Source organism: Nicotiana attenuata, unplaced genomic scaffold, assembly GCF_001879085.1.
Source record: "Nicotiana attenuata strain UT unplaced genomic scaffold, NIATTr2, whole genome shotgun sequence".
Classification (NCBI taxonomy): domain Eukaryota; kingdom Viridiplantae; phylum Streptophyta; class Magnoliopsida; order Solanales; family Solanaceae; genus Nicotiana; species Nicotiana attenuata.
The window spans coordinates 40,001-58,706 of record NW_017675834.1 but is presented as its reverse complement, the minus strand read 5'-3'; the positions used below and the strand labels follow the sequence as shown (position 1 = coordinate 58,706).

At 38.1% G+C, this 18,706-nt stretch overlaps 1 protein-coding gene and 1 pseudogene across 1 annotated transcript; both read left to right on the top strand.

Moving 5' to 3' along the window:
* The first annotated feature begins 5,978 nt into the window (after window positions 1-5,978).
* On the top strand, window positions 5,979-9,890 carry LOC109220498 (DNA-directed RNA polymerase I subunit RPA12-like). The gene is made up of 5 exons (XM_019384967.1): window positions 5,979-6,309; window positions 6,946-6,986; window positions 9,210-9,278; window positions 9,388-9,447; window positions 9,545-9,890. The coding sequence occupies exons 1-5, from the start codon at window positions 6,192-6,194 to the stop codon at window positions 9,620-9,622; spliced, it is 366 nt and encodes a 121-aa protein (XP_019240512.1). The 5' UTR covers window positions 5,979-6,191; the 3' UTR covers window positions 9,623-9,890.
* Window positions 9,891-9,915: 25 nt separating this feature from the next.
* LOC109220497 overlaps window positions 9,916-18,706 on the top strand; it is an 8,948-nt pseudogene continuing 157 nt past the window's right edge.

Sequence of the window (18,706 nt, the reverse complement as noted above, 5' to 3'; positions counted from 1 at the left end):
CTTTAACCCGAAGGGCATCACGTTATAGCAGTAAGTGCCATACTTAGTGATGAAGGACGTTTTTTTCCTGATCGTCCTTATCCATCCGGATCTGATTATATCCGGAATAGGCGTCGAGAAAACTTAGCGTCTCGTGGCCGGCCGTGGCATCGATCATTCGATCGATGTTAGGCAAAGGGAAGGAATCCTTGGGGCAAGCTTTATTTAGATCTTTATAATCTATACACATTCTTAATTTATTACCCTTTTTGGGTACTACAACTACGTTGGCTAACCATTCGGGGTATTTAACTTCCCGGATGGACCCTATGTTTAATAGCTTAGTTACCTCCTCGTGGATGAAAGCCTGCTTGACCTCGGATTGGGGCCTTCTCTTTTGTTTGACTGGCCAGAATTTTGGGTCTGTGCTCAACTTGTGAGTCGTGACCTCCGGGGGTATGCCTGTCATATCCAAATGGGACCAAGCAAACACATCTTCGTTAGCAGTAAGAAAAGAAAGCAAATTTTTCCTGAGCTCGGTAGTTAAACCCGAGCCCAGGTATACCTTTCGGTCTGGCGCACTCGAACGAATAGGGATCTGTTCCAGCTCTTCGACTGTTGATTTGGTGGCATCGGACTCATCCGGAGTCACGAAAGACCGGGGAAGAAAGAGGTCTTCCCCGAAGGTAGATTCTGGTTCAGCCTCTTTTACCGGAGGCTTACACTTTGACTGCTATTTTGCCTTGGACACCTCATCTACTGCGAACATCTCTCTTGCGGCGCATTGCTCCCCGTACACAGTGATGACCCCCTCGGCAGATGGGAATTTCAGCATTTGGTGCAGCGTGGACGGTACGGCCCCGATGTCGTGTATCCAAGGTCTTCCGAGCAGGGCGTTGTACCTCATATCGCCCTTGATAACACAGAACTTGGTCGCTTTTGTAACTCCGCCCACGTCGATCATCAGAGTTATTTCCCCTCGTGTTGTCTCCGTAGCCATATTAAATCCATTCAATACTCTCACCTCAGAAATTATCTGCCCTGTCAGTCCCAACTGTTCGACGACCCACGACCGAATTATGTTAGCCGAGCTTCCGGGATCGACCAAGACACGCTTGACTTTAGTGTCTCGGACCATCACGGATATTACCAAAGCGTCGTTATGGGGTTGTGCTGGTCCATCGATTTCCTCGTTGCTAAAACACAGTGTTCCCTCTGATGCATAATCCCTGATCCGTTTCTCCCTTGTGATCGATATCTTGGTACGTTTCAGTATTGGTACTTGAGGTGCGTCTTCCCCTCCAATTATCATGTTTATGGTGTGCCGGGGTTCCTTCCCATCGGCCGGTCGATCTCGATTTTCGTAATGATTTTTGGCCCGATCACTGAGAAATTCTCGAAGGTAACCTTCATCGAGCAACCGGGCGACTTCCTCCCGCAGTTGTCTGCAATCTTCGATTCTGTGGCCATGTGTGTTGTGGTACTTACATATTAACTTGGGATCCCTCCTCGATGGATCGGACTGTACGGGTTTGGGCCATCGGGCTTCTTTGATACGTCCGATCGCCGACACCAGGGTAGCCGAATCGACACTGAAATTATATTCAGCTAATCGGGGTGCTTCCTGTCTATCGACGGCTTTCCCGAGGTTGGCCTTCGGTAACGGTCTTCTGTTCCTCTCATAGCCGCGATCGTTCCTCGTAAATTTAGGCCTCCTATCATCCTGATATGGCCGATATCTTTCCTTGTTCGGTCTTGAATCTTTGTAGTTTTCCCTACGAGGTCGATCGAAATTCCTATGTGTGGATGGTGAATCCGAACTCGCTCCGCTGTGGTCGTCCTCTACCCTTATCTTCGATTGGTACCGGTTATGGATGTCTGCCCACGTAACTGCTGGAAACTCGATCAGACTTTGCTTTAATTGCCTGGATGCGGCTGAGCTGTTGGCGTTCAATCCTTGAGTGAAGGCTTGTACTGCCCAGTCATCCGTGACTGGGGGAAGATCCATCCTCTCCATTTGAAATCGAGACACAGATTCCCGGAGTGTCTCGTTTATGCGCTGTCGGACCTTGAATAGGTCGGATTTCCTTGTTTCTACCCTGATCGCCCCGGCGTGAGCTTTCACGAAGGCATCGGCTAACATGGCGAACGAATCGATGGAATTTGGCGGTAAGTTATGATACCACGTCATTGCCCCCTTGGACAAGGTTTCTCCAAACTTTTTCAACAAAACTGACTCGATTTCATCGTCTTCGAGATCGTTTCCCTTAATCGCGCATGTGTACGCTGTCACATGTTCGTTTGGGTCCGAGGTCCCATTATACTTCGGGATATCGGGCATTCTAAATTTCTTAGGGATAGGTTTTGGGGCGGCACTGGATGGGAACGGTTTTTGTACAAACTTTTTAGCGTCAAGGCCCTTCAGGACCGGAGGTGCACCTGGTATTTGGTCGACCCTGGAGTTGTATGTTTCTACTTTTTTATTGTTGGCCTCGATTTTTTCCTCCCCTTTTTTCGATTCGTTCGGTCAGTTCTTCTAGCCTCCTAAGAACCGCAGAATCAGCATCCGGCCTACCCCGTTCCGGCTGTACTGGGGTTGGATTGATGATTGCAGCTGCACGGGGAGCCTCCTCGGACCTGACAGGCTCCTGGACCCGGCTCTGGAGCTGAGCTATAGCCGATTGCTGGGCTTGCAGCATGTCAAAAATCATTTTAAGGTTGATAGTCTCTTCGCCGACTGCCTGGGCCCTCGAATCGTCCTCTCCCCGGACGCTATGCGATGATCCGAAGGCCTGATCAGTGTTGAGCGCCATCCGGGAACCGGCATCTATCGGGTTTTCGAGCCCGGGCATTCCATTGTTTCCTGTCTGCTGTTCAAGTTCGTTGTTAATTGATTGTGCCATTCTATGAGTTGGTAATTTGAATGTAATATGGGCTCTTTTGCAAAGAACCAGTGTATTGTGATGCGTCAAGAAAGAGTATCAAAGAGCTCACCAATATCCTTAGCCCCACGGTGGGCGCCAAACTGTTTACCCTCGAATCCGGATAACAATTGAATTTATATGGGGTTTTAAGGATCCGTGAACTAAAAGATACAAAAGGTTTTTAGGTTGAGGAAAAATAAAGATAAAGACTAAACAATTGCTGTTAAAGTAAATAATCGCAGAATATAATATTGCTTAGAACAATTGTGCTTGATGCCTACAAGAATTTAGAGAGATCTCCTTTTATACATTCTGATTAAGGGTAAAAATAAGGTAGGTAAATTGATTACATCGTGGATCCCTGTAATTACGCCTTAATGGCCTGAAGTGGTTGAGAAAATCACGTTTGGGCGAGATATCCGGCGACGCTTGGTTATCCGTTACGAGTCCGGCTTCCGACCTTGTGTGTTTCTCCATCCGGTGGTGACTCATATCGAGCTCTGTAACGGTCTCGAAATGACTCGACCTCGGTTGTAGACGTGGCCGTCGTTCTACCTTGCATCCAGGTCGGGTTCGATGGCCCCGACTCGCTCCGGACCGGACCCAACCCGGTCGGGCTCAAGCAAAAAAGGGTATCACCCAATACAACCTTAACATTGGTCTTACCCTCATGCCTCATAGTTTTATGCCTTCTCGTTGTTGGCATTTTGCTTTGGAAGAATTATATATTTTTAAAGGTCTTTAGATGCTTATGTTTCTCTAAAATACAATAAAGATCAACCAAAGTTATTTTTCACTCTAATGATATATGCGTTGGTTAAAAAAGTAAATATTTCATTAAATTGAGTACCGACAAAATTAAATAAAAACACAAATAGACTGGACCTTTAGTTATGGGTTGGTCCATTTAGGAAGTTGGCTGGGCCGAGAAATTCAAAGATTCTCGTAATTAAAAGCTTACGTCACTCCCTCTAATTCAAATATTTCCGCCCTTTTTGATGTACTAATACACTACGGTGTCGTTTGGTTTGAATACGGCTTATGCCGGGATAAGTTATACTGGTATAAGTTATGCTGGGATAAGTTATGCTGGGATTAGTTATGCTGGGATTGTTTTTTATCCACTGTTTGGTATGTTTTATTAAATATGACAATTGCATAATTTGTAAGAAGAATGTATAAGTTTTACCAGTGCTAATTACTCCACCCTCTATAAGGTATAAGTTATCCCGGTGTTAATTTTAATTCTGGGATAACTTATACATGGTTTGATAACCAAACGAAGTGAATTCTTTCTATTTTGAGTCCCTAATTATTCTTAAATTGTATTGTGTGTGGAACTACTCTCTTTTGTTGTGTGAGGGCACTTTATTCTGGACCTCTGTATAGAGTAAGTGAGTAAGTTGTGAATAATGCGTGGTGCTTGTGAGTCAATTCTTGAGGTGAAGATGTTACACTACTGTACTTAGTATATTTGAAGTACTCTTGGTGTGATGAGTTAGGAAAGCCGCTTAGTGAGGTGATGTCGATGTAAAGTGTGGTTTGATTGCTCGAGGACGAGCAATGGTTTAAGTGTAGGGTATTGATAATAGGCTATAACTATGTATTTTGGCCACTTATTGCACTCTAAATTGGCTGCACTTTACTGATGTTTGAGCGTTAAATGGTAGTAAATTGCTCTGATTGAGTGTTTTATGCTTTGCAGGAGCAATTCCGGGCTACAATGAGGTTAATGAGCGTTTTGAGCTAATATGAAGCGTTGATGGGCAAGTAAAAGCTTATGGAGTAAATTGGGAGTTCGTTAGAGGATTGAAGGAGGTTAGCGCACTTAAAAAGAAGAACACATAAGAGTGTAGAAAATGGCCCAGGTGCGCGGCCGCGCACTGACTGCGCACTGGGCCGTGCAAGTCAGACAGAAATTGGACAAAGTGCGCGGCCAGATGCGGTCCCAAAATTTTTTTAACTTTTTCCCGAAATCAGCGTTTGTTCATGAAATTTCAAATTTTCATTTGAAGATGTATTTTGGAAATTTTCGAAAAACTCCAAAAAACTGTTTTTTCAAAATTTTCACTCAAATCACTTTCAAAACTTCAAGAACAACCCAAACTGAAATTTATGTCCAAACACAAATTAAATTTCAAACACCATTTTCATTTGAAAATTTTTTTCACCATTTTTTTGGAATTTTACAATCCTTATGTCCAAACGCCTACTAAGTTGCGGTTCAATTTTGAATGTTATCGGTTTATTTTATTTATTATCAATATGTAAATATGCGAAATCGATAACTTAACTAATAAAAATTAATTATTGAATTAATTGATTAATAATTATTAATGATTCAGCTATCGATTTAACCGATATATTCTGGAAGCTTATTCAAACAATTTCATATTATTACGTTTGATGTTTCTAAGATTAATAAGATCCTATGTGATTGTCAAACTAACTCTTTAATCTACATGTCCGAATGTTTGTATGAAAAAAGGTATTTCTTCACATCTTTTTACTCAAGTTATTCATAAACTAGAAGAATTCAAGAACCTGTAATATATTGTAAAACACAAATAACTGATAAAGATCCTAATTGTCGTTATTGAGTATCATGAAAAAGAACTCGAGAAGGAGGCAGCTGCCCGAACTAAAATCTAAAAGTAAACGAAAGGAAAATAAAATAGAGTTTCTAATTCTAAAGCCCTAAAGTGGCTTTATATAATTAGGGGGTAACAAGGTTTAACATATCTTATAGGGTTATTGATTTAGCCGTTAAGGAAACTTAAATAATTGTTAACCGAATCGATAGGCTAATAACATAAAATACAAAATCGTATACAAAGCATTAAATCAATAACCCGATACTAGTAAATCAATAATACTTTTTCGGTTCAATTTATCGGTTAAATCGAATTTACATCCCAAATCTGACCTAATTAATATCGGAAAGCAAATTTGAACTAATTTGCAAAGCTCAAGACACATTTAATCATTTTGCAAAGTTAAGGAGCAAACTTGAACCATTACATAAGTTAAGGGTAAATTAAACCTTTTTCACAATGCTAATTAAGCCCAACTTATTTGGACTCTTATGGTCCGCTGGTTCACAGCTCTCTGTTCAACAAAAACCCTAAAACCCTGAGTTCTAAGGTGCGCCTCAGCTGAACTTCCTGTGCAATAATAATCGCTCTACAGTGTGAACAAAAGCAAATAGGCTTCAATAGAAAAACTTAATTTACAGTTTGTTCTCTATTCTTTACCATTCGATTCTATTTGCCGGCAAAATATATAGAGATGGCATACTTCCGACAACGGGATTTCATGTTCTGTGAAATGTGTGGAACAATGCTTACGTTTGACTCCCCCAAGTATGCTCACTGTCCCTTATGCAAATTCAAGAAACGCGTCAAAGGTTTCGCCTTTTCCAACCCTTTAATGTAATAAATATTTTGCTTTTTCTGCATCTTAAACTTCACTTGGTTGTGTAATTTCACCTGTTGAAAGTTCCGTACTGTTTTTTGGACTAGGAAGCAATTCTGGAGCAAACTAGGGAAATTTGCAAAAAATGTTAAACTAATGGATTGAACTAGCATATAGAGCATATGCCTTCAAGTCTTTACCCTTTTGCCCACTTTTTATTTGTTTAGTTGCACGGTTAGTCATTGTTGACATTCAATTTTAATGTCCTTCACCCTGAGGAAAAGAAGCAGTGTATATCAAACCGGGGAAATTGTTAATAGCTTCTTTTTATAATGACTGTGGCAAGGGTGGACTCAGTTTGTTGGATGGGATACCCAAAAAAGAAAGAAAGTGAAGCACAGAATGGATAGAGACAATATGTGGACTTCTAGAAAGACACAATAGGTTGAATAATGCTTTCATAGTGATAACGAATCATCTGGATATTTCTTTGAAGGATATAGCTCTTAATTTCCACTTCAGGTTGACGAAATTGTTGGGATTGTCATTGTATGTTTTCTGCTTGTTTGCACCGGAATTAAATATTCTAATATTGACAACAATTTTTTCTCTGATTAAATTTTTCTAGAGATTGCTGGAAACGAGATACACTATACCATTTCTGCTGAGGTATGCTTTATTTAGAATTCTAGGCAGCACTGATACATGTATTGAGAATTTGAGATGAGAGCCAGAAAGCAAGTTGTAATTACATAGATTGATAAAGAAGCTGTTCAAAAAGTTTTAACCTAATGATATTCTGGTATTTAAAGTTCGGTAAATGTTTATCCTATCTTTTTTTCAAAAATAAGTTATGTGCATTTAAAAAGCCATGTAGTGGAAAGTCCATATTATGCGCAACATAGCTATGTAGTAGTGTAAGTATTCCATTTGATCTTAAGAGGTGAAGGAGTATTACGTAGGAATTGATGGTCTCGACAAGAATGAAGCTCATTTGTTTGAGGATATCAAAAACTTTAAAGTGTTACTTTTTGATTTTTTTGGATAAAGTAATTAGTGTTACTTTATAATAATTTACACATCAGAATCACTTTTCTTAGGTTGTTTGTAACCTCTATTCACCAGGTGCCTAGTGATTGAGATTACTTTTTGTCTCGATGTTAGTAAAATTACATAATTATGTGCCTTGTCTTGGACCTACCGAAAGCTTTAAGCTAAACTCCGCAGAAATCACCCAGAAGTAAACATAAATGAGAAATAAAAGAACTAATCAACACAGTCACCTGAGCTTGAATTTCTGTCGTTTAAGAAGGCATCTGCTCGTCTTGTTGCCTCCTATTTCATAGTTTTCACTAAAATGTTCTTGTTTTCCTTGTTCTTCCCTTCTATTCGCGTCGCTTGAACTTGTTAATATTTTGGGTACCCAAAACTTGCCGCCTCCTATCTGATAGTGTTTTCTCTAACAATTGTTGTTTCCCATATTCTTACCTTCTGTTGTTGTTGCTTAAACTTGTAGTGTCTTTGGTACTCTAAGGTTCCCAATAGTATGCAAAAGCTGGTTTGAATTATTAGGGAGTGCCCATTGGGATTCAAGTTGTTCTACGTTTCTATTTCCATCTATATTGTAGTTGTAGTTCTAACTTGAATGTTTTAAGTTTTTGGGTTTCTGTGGGCACATTGGATTGCTGAGAATTGGTTGAGTTTGAGGGCATGTTTTTGAGTGCTCGTTACTGGTGTCAGTATAAATCATTTGTTAGAACGGTCATTTCCTTAATGTTGGTTTAAGATGTTGGCCTTTAACTTACTAAACTCATTTTGAATTTTAGAAATAGAAATGGTTCTGGACACTTGCTACATAAAAGTCATGCTACTCCACTTTGAGAAATGGATCATTTAATACGTATTGTGCATTACTAGCTTCTAGTAGTGAATGATAAGCTTTACTACTCTGCTAGTTTATTGGCATATTGACACATTGAACGACATTGAAATTTCTGGAAAATGATAGAAAGCCCTAAATTGTAAGAGGAGATTTCAGAGTTCAATGCTGAAAAGTTGCCAGCAGATCAGGAGAATGTATACACATGTTTCCCTAATGGATTTGAGGTGTTATATGTGGGAGCAGGACGGATATTGAGGATTCATATAGTAAACTCTAGCTAGTTTGGTATTGAGGCGTGATTGTTGTTGTCATATTTGGGATGGTTTGTCATTTCACAGGAACTCTGAACTTTTAAGCGGTGAGAGTGAGGATTGTGTTAGTTCACTCTGCTGCTTATTTTGTAAAAAAAGGTTTGCCCTGTTGTAGTAAGAACTGCATTGAGGCATTAGCCTATTTCAGTTGGCGGGCCGCAGGGAAGGGGTGAGTATGGTGAGCTTGATAATTCACACAAATTGTTATTTGGCAAAAGATGAATTAGAACAATTCCATCATGCTTGCGTGTTTGTATCCCTAGCTGTTAAGGAGATATTTTACATATGGTATCACCTCTGGATCTCTCTCAGATAGCTCATGCGTTGTCTTTAAATGGTTCAAGTTATTGAATATTATGCTCTAGTTTTCATTTAAAAAAAAAAGAATATTATGCTCCATCAAGGAAATTAGGGGCATATGTACCAAAAATGCAAAGCAACTTCCTTTATCATTGCCTAGATGAAAAATAAACTTTATATCTGATGTGAAAGAACGAAAAAATGGTGAAATGGAGGATGGGAAACATTAGGTGAAGATTAGGAATGCAAAATACATAGAACAAACTACAATTGACTTAACAGTATTTTCAATATACTAATCCCTTGGGAAATATTCTAGGTGGCAGGAAGCTCGTGTATGTTCTTTGTCATTTTTGTACTGTCATGTTTCTTCTAAGCATATAATAGTTGTTTTTGTAGGCTATTAGAAGGGAATTGGGCATATCTTTGTTTGATGATCTTGAAGAAGAGAAGGAGCTAAAGCAAATGGTTAGTTCCGTTTGCAGTGTCCAGTAGCATTCTTTATGCTTACCTTCATCAAAAACATTCCTTATGTTTACGTGTTCTTTCCGTTAATTGCTGGTCGTATGGTTTACAGGATTATAATGCAAAATGTAAAACTTGTCAGCATTTAGGCATGTCATATGTAGCCAGACAGGTACTCTTGCTTTGTATTTGTCCATATTTTTCTCAGACTTTGCCTTTTGCTGCTAAGCCTTTCATGTTATCCTAACCCCACTTGCTTCTTTGACCAGATTAGATCTGCTGATGAAGGCCAGACTATTTTCTATACATGCCCTGTTTGTGGAAATAAACAAACTGAGAACTCATGAGACCTCTCTGTAGGATTCCATGGTGAATGGAGCTGCTTAAGTATATGCTGTGCCATAGGAATATTCGATAGCTCTTACAATATTGCATGTATACATGGAAACACATGTAAACCTCCTATGTTGTCTAGGAGTTCTGGAAATAGAACTTAGTTTTCCTTGCTCTTACTATTATGGCCAGTATGATCCATTTTGGTTGATCTGTAACGAGAATATGAAAAAGAATTTAAGGAAGTGGAGTTTTACAGCAGGCATTACTTTTGCGGTGCAACTCAGTATTCAATGTCAAATTTGCAATGGTGTCAATTATCTTGCAAATTGCTTTCATTGTTACTTCCACTATCCTCCAGACAAGAGGGGTTGCTCTGATGGTAAGCACCCTCCACTTCCAACCAAGAGGTTGTGAGTTCGAGTCACCCCAAGAGCAAGGTGGGGAGTTCTTGGAGGAAAGGATGCCGAGGGTCGATCGGAAATAGCCTCTCAACCCCAGGGTAGGGGTAAGGTCTGAGTACACACTATCTTTCCCAAACCCCGCTAGTGGGATTATGTTGGGTTGTCGTTGTTGTTATTGTTGTTATTTCCACTATCAATCCCGCATCTCATCTTCCTCATCAAGCTCCTATTCCCAGTATACATAATTGATATTTCGTTACAGCTTATTAAAGTTGCGTCAATTCAAAGCTTTTGTTGAAAAACAATTTAACACTACTATTAAGGTTGCGCAAATAGACTAAGGACGCAAATTTTTCCCTCTGTTACTACTCTTTGCCAAAACATGGCATCATTCATAAAATATCATGTTCTCGCACATGAAGAACATTGAAAAGAAAATACCTTCACATCGTCCAAACGAATCTTACGCTCATGCCTCAGAGTGTTACACATAATAAAGAATAACGAAAGTAATTTTTTTCATTTTAATGATATATGCTATGGTTAAAAAAGTAAATATTTCAGTAAAATGTGTACGAACAAAATTAAATAAAAATACAAATAGAGCAATCAAGTCTGTGTGACAGTCAATGATGCACACTCCGTTACCCTATTGCGTCCGCAGAGCTTACAGGACGCCAAACGTATTAAATCAGAACTTTATGAAGGTTTTTCACAGGTCTTCTCGTCACAAGCTTCTCAGGTTATTTTTGCTTATATCTTTAGAATAAAAAAAAATTATTTTCTTTGTATTCTTACTATTCCGTCCGTCCCAATTTATGTGATATTGTTTGAGTACACAGAAAGAAAAAAAAAATTGTTGAAACTTGTGGTTAGACATTTCATACTTGTGTGACTATAAATCATCTCATTATGGACAAAATGAGAAATATAAAGTTGATTTATTTTTAATATTGTAATGTATTCTTTTTGGGACAAACTCAAAAGGAAAGAGTATCGCATAAATTGGGACGAGAGTATTAAATCGACACATTTGTGAAAGGAATTATTAGTATTAAGTTGAAATGTATCGAGGATTCACTAGTTTAGGATTTAGAAGCAGAAGCAGCAGCAGCAGTAGTTGCTGTTGTTGATTAATATTGGCATTTTTGTTGCAGAGGGAAGTGTAAAGAAATAGTGAATCCTTTAGTTGAGGATTTTTTGAAGGGTAAGAGTGGAATGTTAGCTGCATTGGGACCAAGTGGTTCTGGGAAGACTCATACCATCTTTGGCTGTGGAAGGGACCTTGGTATGGTGCCTCTCGCTCTTCGTCGAATTTTATCACAGGAAGAAGGAGAGAATAAGAAGTAGCGAAGGTGCTTTAATTTCTACTGTTTATTGTACTTATAATGTTTGGCTGGATATATTAATTTTAGCAGTTTGCTGGTTCATGAGATTTCGAACTGTCTTAAAACAGTCATTGCATTCCTAACTATGGATAAACAGTTGCAGTTCTATGTAAGTCCTTCAAATGCCTGCATTGAATAAACTCTTTTCTTCATGATTTATCACGTGCATGATATTTTATTTGTCCATGTTTGAGATCTCTTCTTAGAAAGGAAAATCTGAAAAGATATTTGATTTATCACAAGATGGGGCTGATTTATGCATCCAACAATCATCTATTAAAGGCGTGCAAGAGGTTGTCCTTTGAATTGCTGTATAGCTTCTCTTTGTTGTGTTTTTTTTTGTCAAATCTATAACTTCTGTGGTTCAAAGAGATCAAATAATAAGTGTCCACTCTGGTACTTCTGAATAGGCCGTACTTTATGATGCGCAGCAAGCTGAATCGTTAATCGCATGTGGACTTTTAAAATGTGCGACAGCTATGACGAATTCAAACAGTCAATCTAGGAGAGTTGGATATTAATGCTTATGTAGGTCTGTGGCTGTTCTTTTGCTTTATGCTTTGGTTTGAAATGTTTGAGAAACCTTTGCTAGTTTCTCTCCCTAAATATATCCGGTGTTAGTTGTTTTGGCTTCTTCAAACGTTGGATTTCTTGTTGGGTTTTGGATGTATTTAATTAATATATATTAAATACTTAAAAGAGGGTGAATGGAAAATGGAGGGAAATAAAATTTTTGAGTGAAATTTTAAGTTCCTCCTTGGCAAATGGGCATTGTCCCATATTGGAAGAGGAAGAGGTTTTTTATGGGTATATAAGCAATTGCTCTTCTTCTAGCTCTTAAAGAGTTGAGAAGAAGGCAAGTCTCGTGCCGTCGTCGTCGCTCTGCTCGGCTTCGGCTTCGGATTTGGTCAAATGATTGATTGATTAACTTTTTGGACCAAATTTATTTGTTAATAGTAAAATATTAACAGAAATGTTATTAAATATTTGTTTTAATAACAGAATATTAATATTAAATCCAATCCGTTTTTCTGTTTTGGTAACAGAAAAGTAACTACCCTCTTCAATTTTCCCTCTTTATTATTGAGTAAATGGCCATTTATGTAATGGCATTTATGCTGTGGGCGTTTTGCATAACCAGCCATTCTGAAGAGTTGCACCTCTTCAGATTTCAGCCCAACTTTGGCTATAAATACAACACTATTCTGCTCAGAATTTCAGTACGATTTTCTGAGTTTTTTCTCCTTCTTCTGCATACTTTTAGCATCAAACAAAGTAAAAAGTAAGTGTGATTTGCTATCGAACTTTGTGTTCGCTGAAACACTGGGGTTTGAAGTACCACTACACCAGTGTGTAATTCGTTCTATCCTGGGAGGAAATAATCCATAACCTTGGGTACTAGGAGGGGATTAAATTCCTTAAGGAAACACCGTGAATTCAGTGGGCTCGAATTGGTTGTAATAAGTAAGAATGAAATGTTTGTAGGAAAAGGTTACCTCACTGAGGGCCTTTTCAAGCTGGATGTAATGGTTGTTGAAAATAATAATAAAATTTCAGCTTCGTCTTACTTACTTGAGTCAAATGAATTATGGCATATACGTTTGGGTCATGTCAATTATAAAACCTTACGAAAAATGATTAATTTGGAAGTATTGCCCAAGTTTGAATGTGACAAATCAAAATGTCAAGTATGTGTGGAATCTAAGTATGTTAAACATCCTTATAAGTCGGCTGAAAGGAATTCAAATCCTTTAGACTTAATTAGCACAGATATTTGTGACATGAAGTCAATACCATCTCGCGGTGGAAAAAAGTATTTCATAACTTTTATTGACGATAGTACTCGATATTGCTATGTTTACTTGCTTAATAGTAAAGATGAAGCAATAGACGCATTCAAGCAATACAAAAATGAAGTTGAAACGCAACTTAACAAGAAAATCAAAATGATAAGAAGTGATAGGGGTGGTGAATATGAATCTCCTTTTGAACAAATATGTTTAGAATATGGAATTATTCATCAAACAATGGCCCCTTACATGCTCCAATCCAATGGAATTGCAGAAAGAAAGAATCGTTCATTAAAGGAGATGATGAACGCATTATTGATAAGTTCTGGTTTGCCACAGAACTTGTGGGGGGAAGCCGTTCTTACGGCTAGCCGAATACTAAATCGAGTACCCCATAGCAAAACACAATCCATTCCATATGAAAAATGGAAAGGAAGGAAGCCCAACTTGAATTATTTTAAAGTGTGGGGGTGTTTGGCAAAATTGCAAGTTCCTAAACCCAAAAGGGTAAAAATAGGACCGAAAATCGTTGATTGTGTTTTCATAGGATATGCGACTAATAGTAAAGCATATCGATTTCTGGTTCATAAATCAGAAAATCCCGACATTCATAATAATACGGTTATAGAATCAGATAATGCTGAGTTCTTTGAAAATATATATCCGTATAAAAAGGAATGTGAGTCGATTGGTGAAGGATCTAAACGACCTCGGGAAGAAACAAAAGAAAGTACACTTAACCAGGAGGATCCAAGACGTAGTAAACGTCAAAGAACGTCTACTTCATTTGGACCAGATTTTGTGACTTTCTTATTGGAAAATGAGCCTTAAACATTTAAAGAAGCTATGTCTTCTTCAGAATCATTGTTATGGAAAGAGGCAGTCAATAGTGAAATAGAATCCATACTGAACAACCATACATGGGAATTGGTTGATCTTCCTCCTGGAAATAAACCGTTGGGTTCTAAATGGATCTTTAAGAGGAAAATGAAAGATGATGACACTATTGACAAGTATAAGGCAAGACTTGTGGTCAAAGGGTATAGACAACGAGAAGGTCTTGACTATATTGATACATACTCTCCAGTTACAAGAATAACATCCATACGAACGTTAGTAGCGTTAGCTGCAGTTTATGATCTTGAAATTTATCAAATGGATGTTAAGACGGCCTTCTTAAATGGAGAGTTGGAGGAAGAAATCTACATGGAACAACCTGAAGGGTTTGTGGTTCCAGGTAAAGAAAAGAAGGTCTGTAGACTTGTTAAGTCCCTTTACGGATTAAAACAAGCACCCAAACAATGGCATGCTAAATTTGACCAAACAATGTTGTCAAATGGATTTAAGATAAATGAATGTGATAAATGTGTGTACATTAAAAATGTTCCAAATCACATAGTCATTGTTTGCTTATATGTGGATGATATGCTCATAATGAGTAATGACATTGCCAACATAAATGCTACTAAGCGTATGCTAACTAGCAAGTTTGATATGAAAGACTTGGGAGTTGCTGATTTAATTCTGGGAATTAAGATCCATAAGACTTCTCAAGGTCTAGCATTGTCACAATCTCATTATATTAAGACAGTACTTGAAAAATTCAAGCACTTGGGCTTTAAAGTTGCAAAGACTCCAATTGATGTGAATCTTGCATTAGCAAAGAACAAAGGCCAGAGCATATCACAATTGGATTATGCTCGTGTGTTGGGTTGCTTAATGTACATCATGAATTGTACACGACCAGATATAGCTTGTGCTATAAGTAAATTGAGTCGATATACGAGCAATCCAGGCCAATCTCATTGGATGGCCATGAAACGAGTTTTGGGGTATTTAGTACATACCCAGGACTTTGCTTTGCACTACAATAAATATCCTGCGGTCATTGAGGGATACTGTGATGCAAATTGGATCACCGGATCAACTGATTCCAAGTCCACAAGTGGATATGTATTCACTATTGGTGGAGGAGCGGTATCTTGGAAGTCATCCAAACAAACTTGTATTGCCCGCTCTACAATGGAGGCTGAGTTCATAGCCTCGGATAAAGCCGGTGAAGAAGCTGAATGGCTCCGAAATTTCTTGGAAGATATTCCATTTTGGCCCAAACCGTTGGCACCAATATGCATACATTGTGATAGTCAAGCGGCAATTGGAAGGGCTGGGAGCATTATGTATAACGGTAGGTCTCGCCATATACGACGAAGACATAAAGCCGTTAGACAATTACTCTCTAGAGGAATTATCACGATTGACTATGTAAAGTCAAGTGATAATGTGTCGGATCCACTTACAAAAGGCCTAACTAGAAAGGTAGTTGAGAAGTCATCAAGGGGAATGTGACTGTGGCCGAGAACAAGTCATAGTGGCGGTAACTCCACCTAGAAGACTGGAGATCCCAAGATCTAGGTTCAAGGAGATCAAACAAAGTCATTTATGACGGTTCAACATTGTCAACTAAACTTTTGGTCCATTCTCGTGATGAGACAATGTTCAAGTACCAAGGATAAAGCATTAAGGCTTTTTAATGATTTCTAAATTTGATACGGGGTATATCAAATAGTGTATCTACGGGATGACACGTTTAGGAATCACCTATGTAAGTGTGAAGTGTTAGCCGCTTCAAGGAGAACATTGTAAGGCCAGTTCTCTACGCACTTATGAAACCAGGCGGTGTACATGGCTGAAACGAACACAACAATGAGAACCAAAGACGGTTATGGGTTGGTTGTGTGACTTATGGTTGTCTAGGTATACACTAATGTTCGACGGTTCAAAGATATCAAATCTACCGATTGATCGAGTATATCCGACATAAGTTCACTACGGAAAGTTCAAAGGGAAACCTACTTATCCAGATGTAATTAATCCTTACTTGCGAATCACACAGTTTTTCATGCATACTTCCGTGATATAGCCATTCCCCATTCATGTGGGGGATTGTTGGGTTTTGGATGTATTTAATTAATATATATTAAATACTTAAAAGAGGGTGAATAGGAAGTGGAGGGAAATAAAATTTTTGAGTGAAATTTTAAGTTCCCCCCTTGGCAAATGGGCATTGTCCCATATTGGAAGAGGAAGAGGTTTTTTATGGGTATATAAGCAATTGCTCTTCTTCTAGCTCTTAAAGAGTTGAGAAGAAGGCAAGCCTCGCGCCGTCGTCGTCGCTCGCTCGGCTCGGCTTCGGCTTTAGCTTCGGCTACGGCTTCGGATTCGGATTTAGATTTGGATTTGGATTTGGTCAAATGATCGATTGATTGATTAACTTTTTGGACCAAATTTATTTGTTAATAGTAAAATATTAACAGAAATGTTATTAAATATTTGTTTTAATAACAGAATATTAATATTAAATATTAATATTAAATCCAATCCGTTTTTCTGTTTTGGTAACAGAAAAGTAACTACCCTCTTCAATTTTTCCTCTTTATTTTCCCTCTTTATTATTGAGTAAATGGCCATTTATGTAATGGCATTTATGCTGTGGGCATTTTGCATAAACAGCCATTCTGAAGAGTTGCACCTCTTCAGATTTCAGCCCAACTTTGGCTATAAATACAACACTATTCTGCTCAGAATTTCACTACGATTTTCTGAGTTTTCTCTCCTTCTTCTGCATACTTTTAGCATCAAACAAAGTAAAAAGTAAGTGTGATTTTCTACCGAACTTTGTGTTCGCTGAAACACTAGGGTTTGAAGTACCACTACACCAGTGTGTAATTCATTCTATCCTGGGAGGAAATAATCCATAACCTTGGGTACTAGGAGGGGATTAAATTCCTTAAGGAAACACTGTGAATTCAGTGGGCTCGAATTGGTTTTATGTCATTTCTGTTTATGTTCATTTCTGTTTATATTCATTTATATTTCCAGAATTATTTTACAAATACAGTCTACTAACATTTCTTGCTTAAGTTTCTTTGATACCAAACTGTAATAGTACTTCTTCTACAACTCAGACTTGAAATGATTGACGGAACCATTCACGAGATCTCTATGTTTTTCTTCTCTGTATTGGCAAGTATGGAATCTTTGAAATAATCTCTAGTTTACGGACATAAAGGATATGTTAAGATTACATAGTCATGTTGCAATTGTAGTTATTACGATGACAGTTTTAACACCCTTGCAGTCGTTCACGGTGCATCATAAATATCCGCTGTGAATACAAGAGGGCAGATGGAAAAGTTGGTGATAACTCAAACAGTGCTGTGCTGACTATAGTTGACCTTGCTGGAGCTAAGAGAGAAAAGAAGACTAGAAATCAGGTAATAAATTGTCCGTGGCCACTAAAATCATACCATTATGTAGAAGATATTTTGCTGAATTCTAAAAGATCCATTTCCATTAGTATCTTTGATTTTATTGTCAAGACTGTCTAGGTTAGACCTTGATCTTCAGACGACAAGAAGAAGATTGTGACTCTTTCTTAGACCTTAAGTGTTATGTTGCAAATTTGGTGGTTAATGTATTTCTCTGGCTTGCGGCATCTCACTAAAAATATCTCATGTCTAGGGGGTTAGATTGCTCGAAAGTAATTTTATCAACACTTGGATGGTGTTTGGCCTGTGCTTAAAGGTATGTAGCATCAATCTGGTTTTATGACTTCCGTTTCATAGGTTTGACACTCTTTCTGGTCCTAATCTACTGATAGTTCTGTGCAGTCATTACTGAAGCATCAGAAGAACCCCAGAAAACCTATGCAGAAACACTTTCAAAACTCTCTGGTAATTTGTTCCTTAGTTATCCTTCTCTGTCACTTTTCCAGAAAAATTTTATCGGTCTATAGTCACTGCTTGTTACCTTTATATTTACTTCTACTTGTTGAAATAAATCTTTTTTTCTTCTATCCCAATGTTACCTTACAGAGTTCCTAATAAAACACAGATGAAGGTGTAATTAATGTTTCACAGAATAAAGCTATCATAATAAATTTACTAATATCTTTGGCAAGTCATCTTCAGACAAATTTATGTTAATAAATAGCTTGAACAAAAATGCGATTGTACTGCTAGATTTGGTTTATCGATATCACTGCACAGTCAACTAGGGACCAACATTATTGGTAAATATGTCCTGTACCACTCTTTTTTTCTTTTTTTCCCTTTTGAGTCTTTAGGGCCTAAGTCAATGTTGAGGCTGTTTATGAAATGGTTTTGTTCGTTGAAGGTGAAATTGCATACTCAGCTCTTGATAGCTATTTTTTTCTCAGTTAGAAAATCCTTCATTTCCTTAGTAATTTTTCACGTTCTTCTTTTGCATAGTTGACCAGATACTTACGAGATTATTTGGAAGGGAAGAAGCGGATGGCACTGGTATGCATTTACTTCTGCAGAAATCGATTTGGATATTTAAAACTATCATTAACTGCTTAAAATATTGGCAGTACATCAAACTTTTCTGCTCCACAAAAACTGTAGGTTTCTTAACATTGTATCCTTTGTGGCTTTCTATGTCACTGTTGCAGCTTCTAACTGTAAGACCTGGGGAAGAAGACTACCTTGATACTT

Bases quoted from the DNA above. Each gene is read 5' to 3' on its own strand.
- LOC109220498 (XM_019384967.1), top strand. From the start codon at position 6,192: ATGGCATACTTCCGACAACGGGATTTCATGTTCTGTGAAATGTGTGGA. The intron at 6,987-9,209 runs GTATGCTTTATT...TTGTTTTTGTAG, and splicing joins ACTATACCATTTCTGCTGAG to GCTATTAGAAGGGAATTGGG. The intron at 9,448-9,544 runs GTACTCTTGCTT...TTCTTTGACCAG, and splicing joins TGTCATATGTAGCCAGACAG to ATTAGATCTGCTGATGAAGG.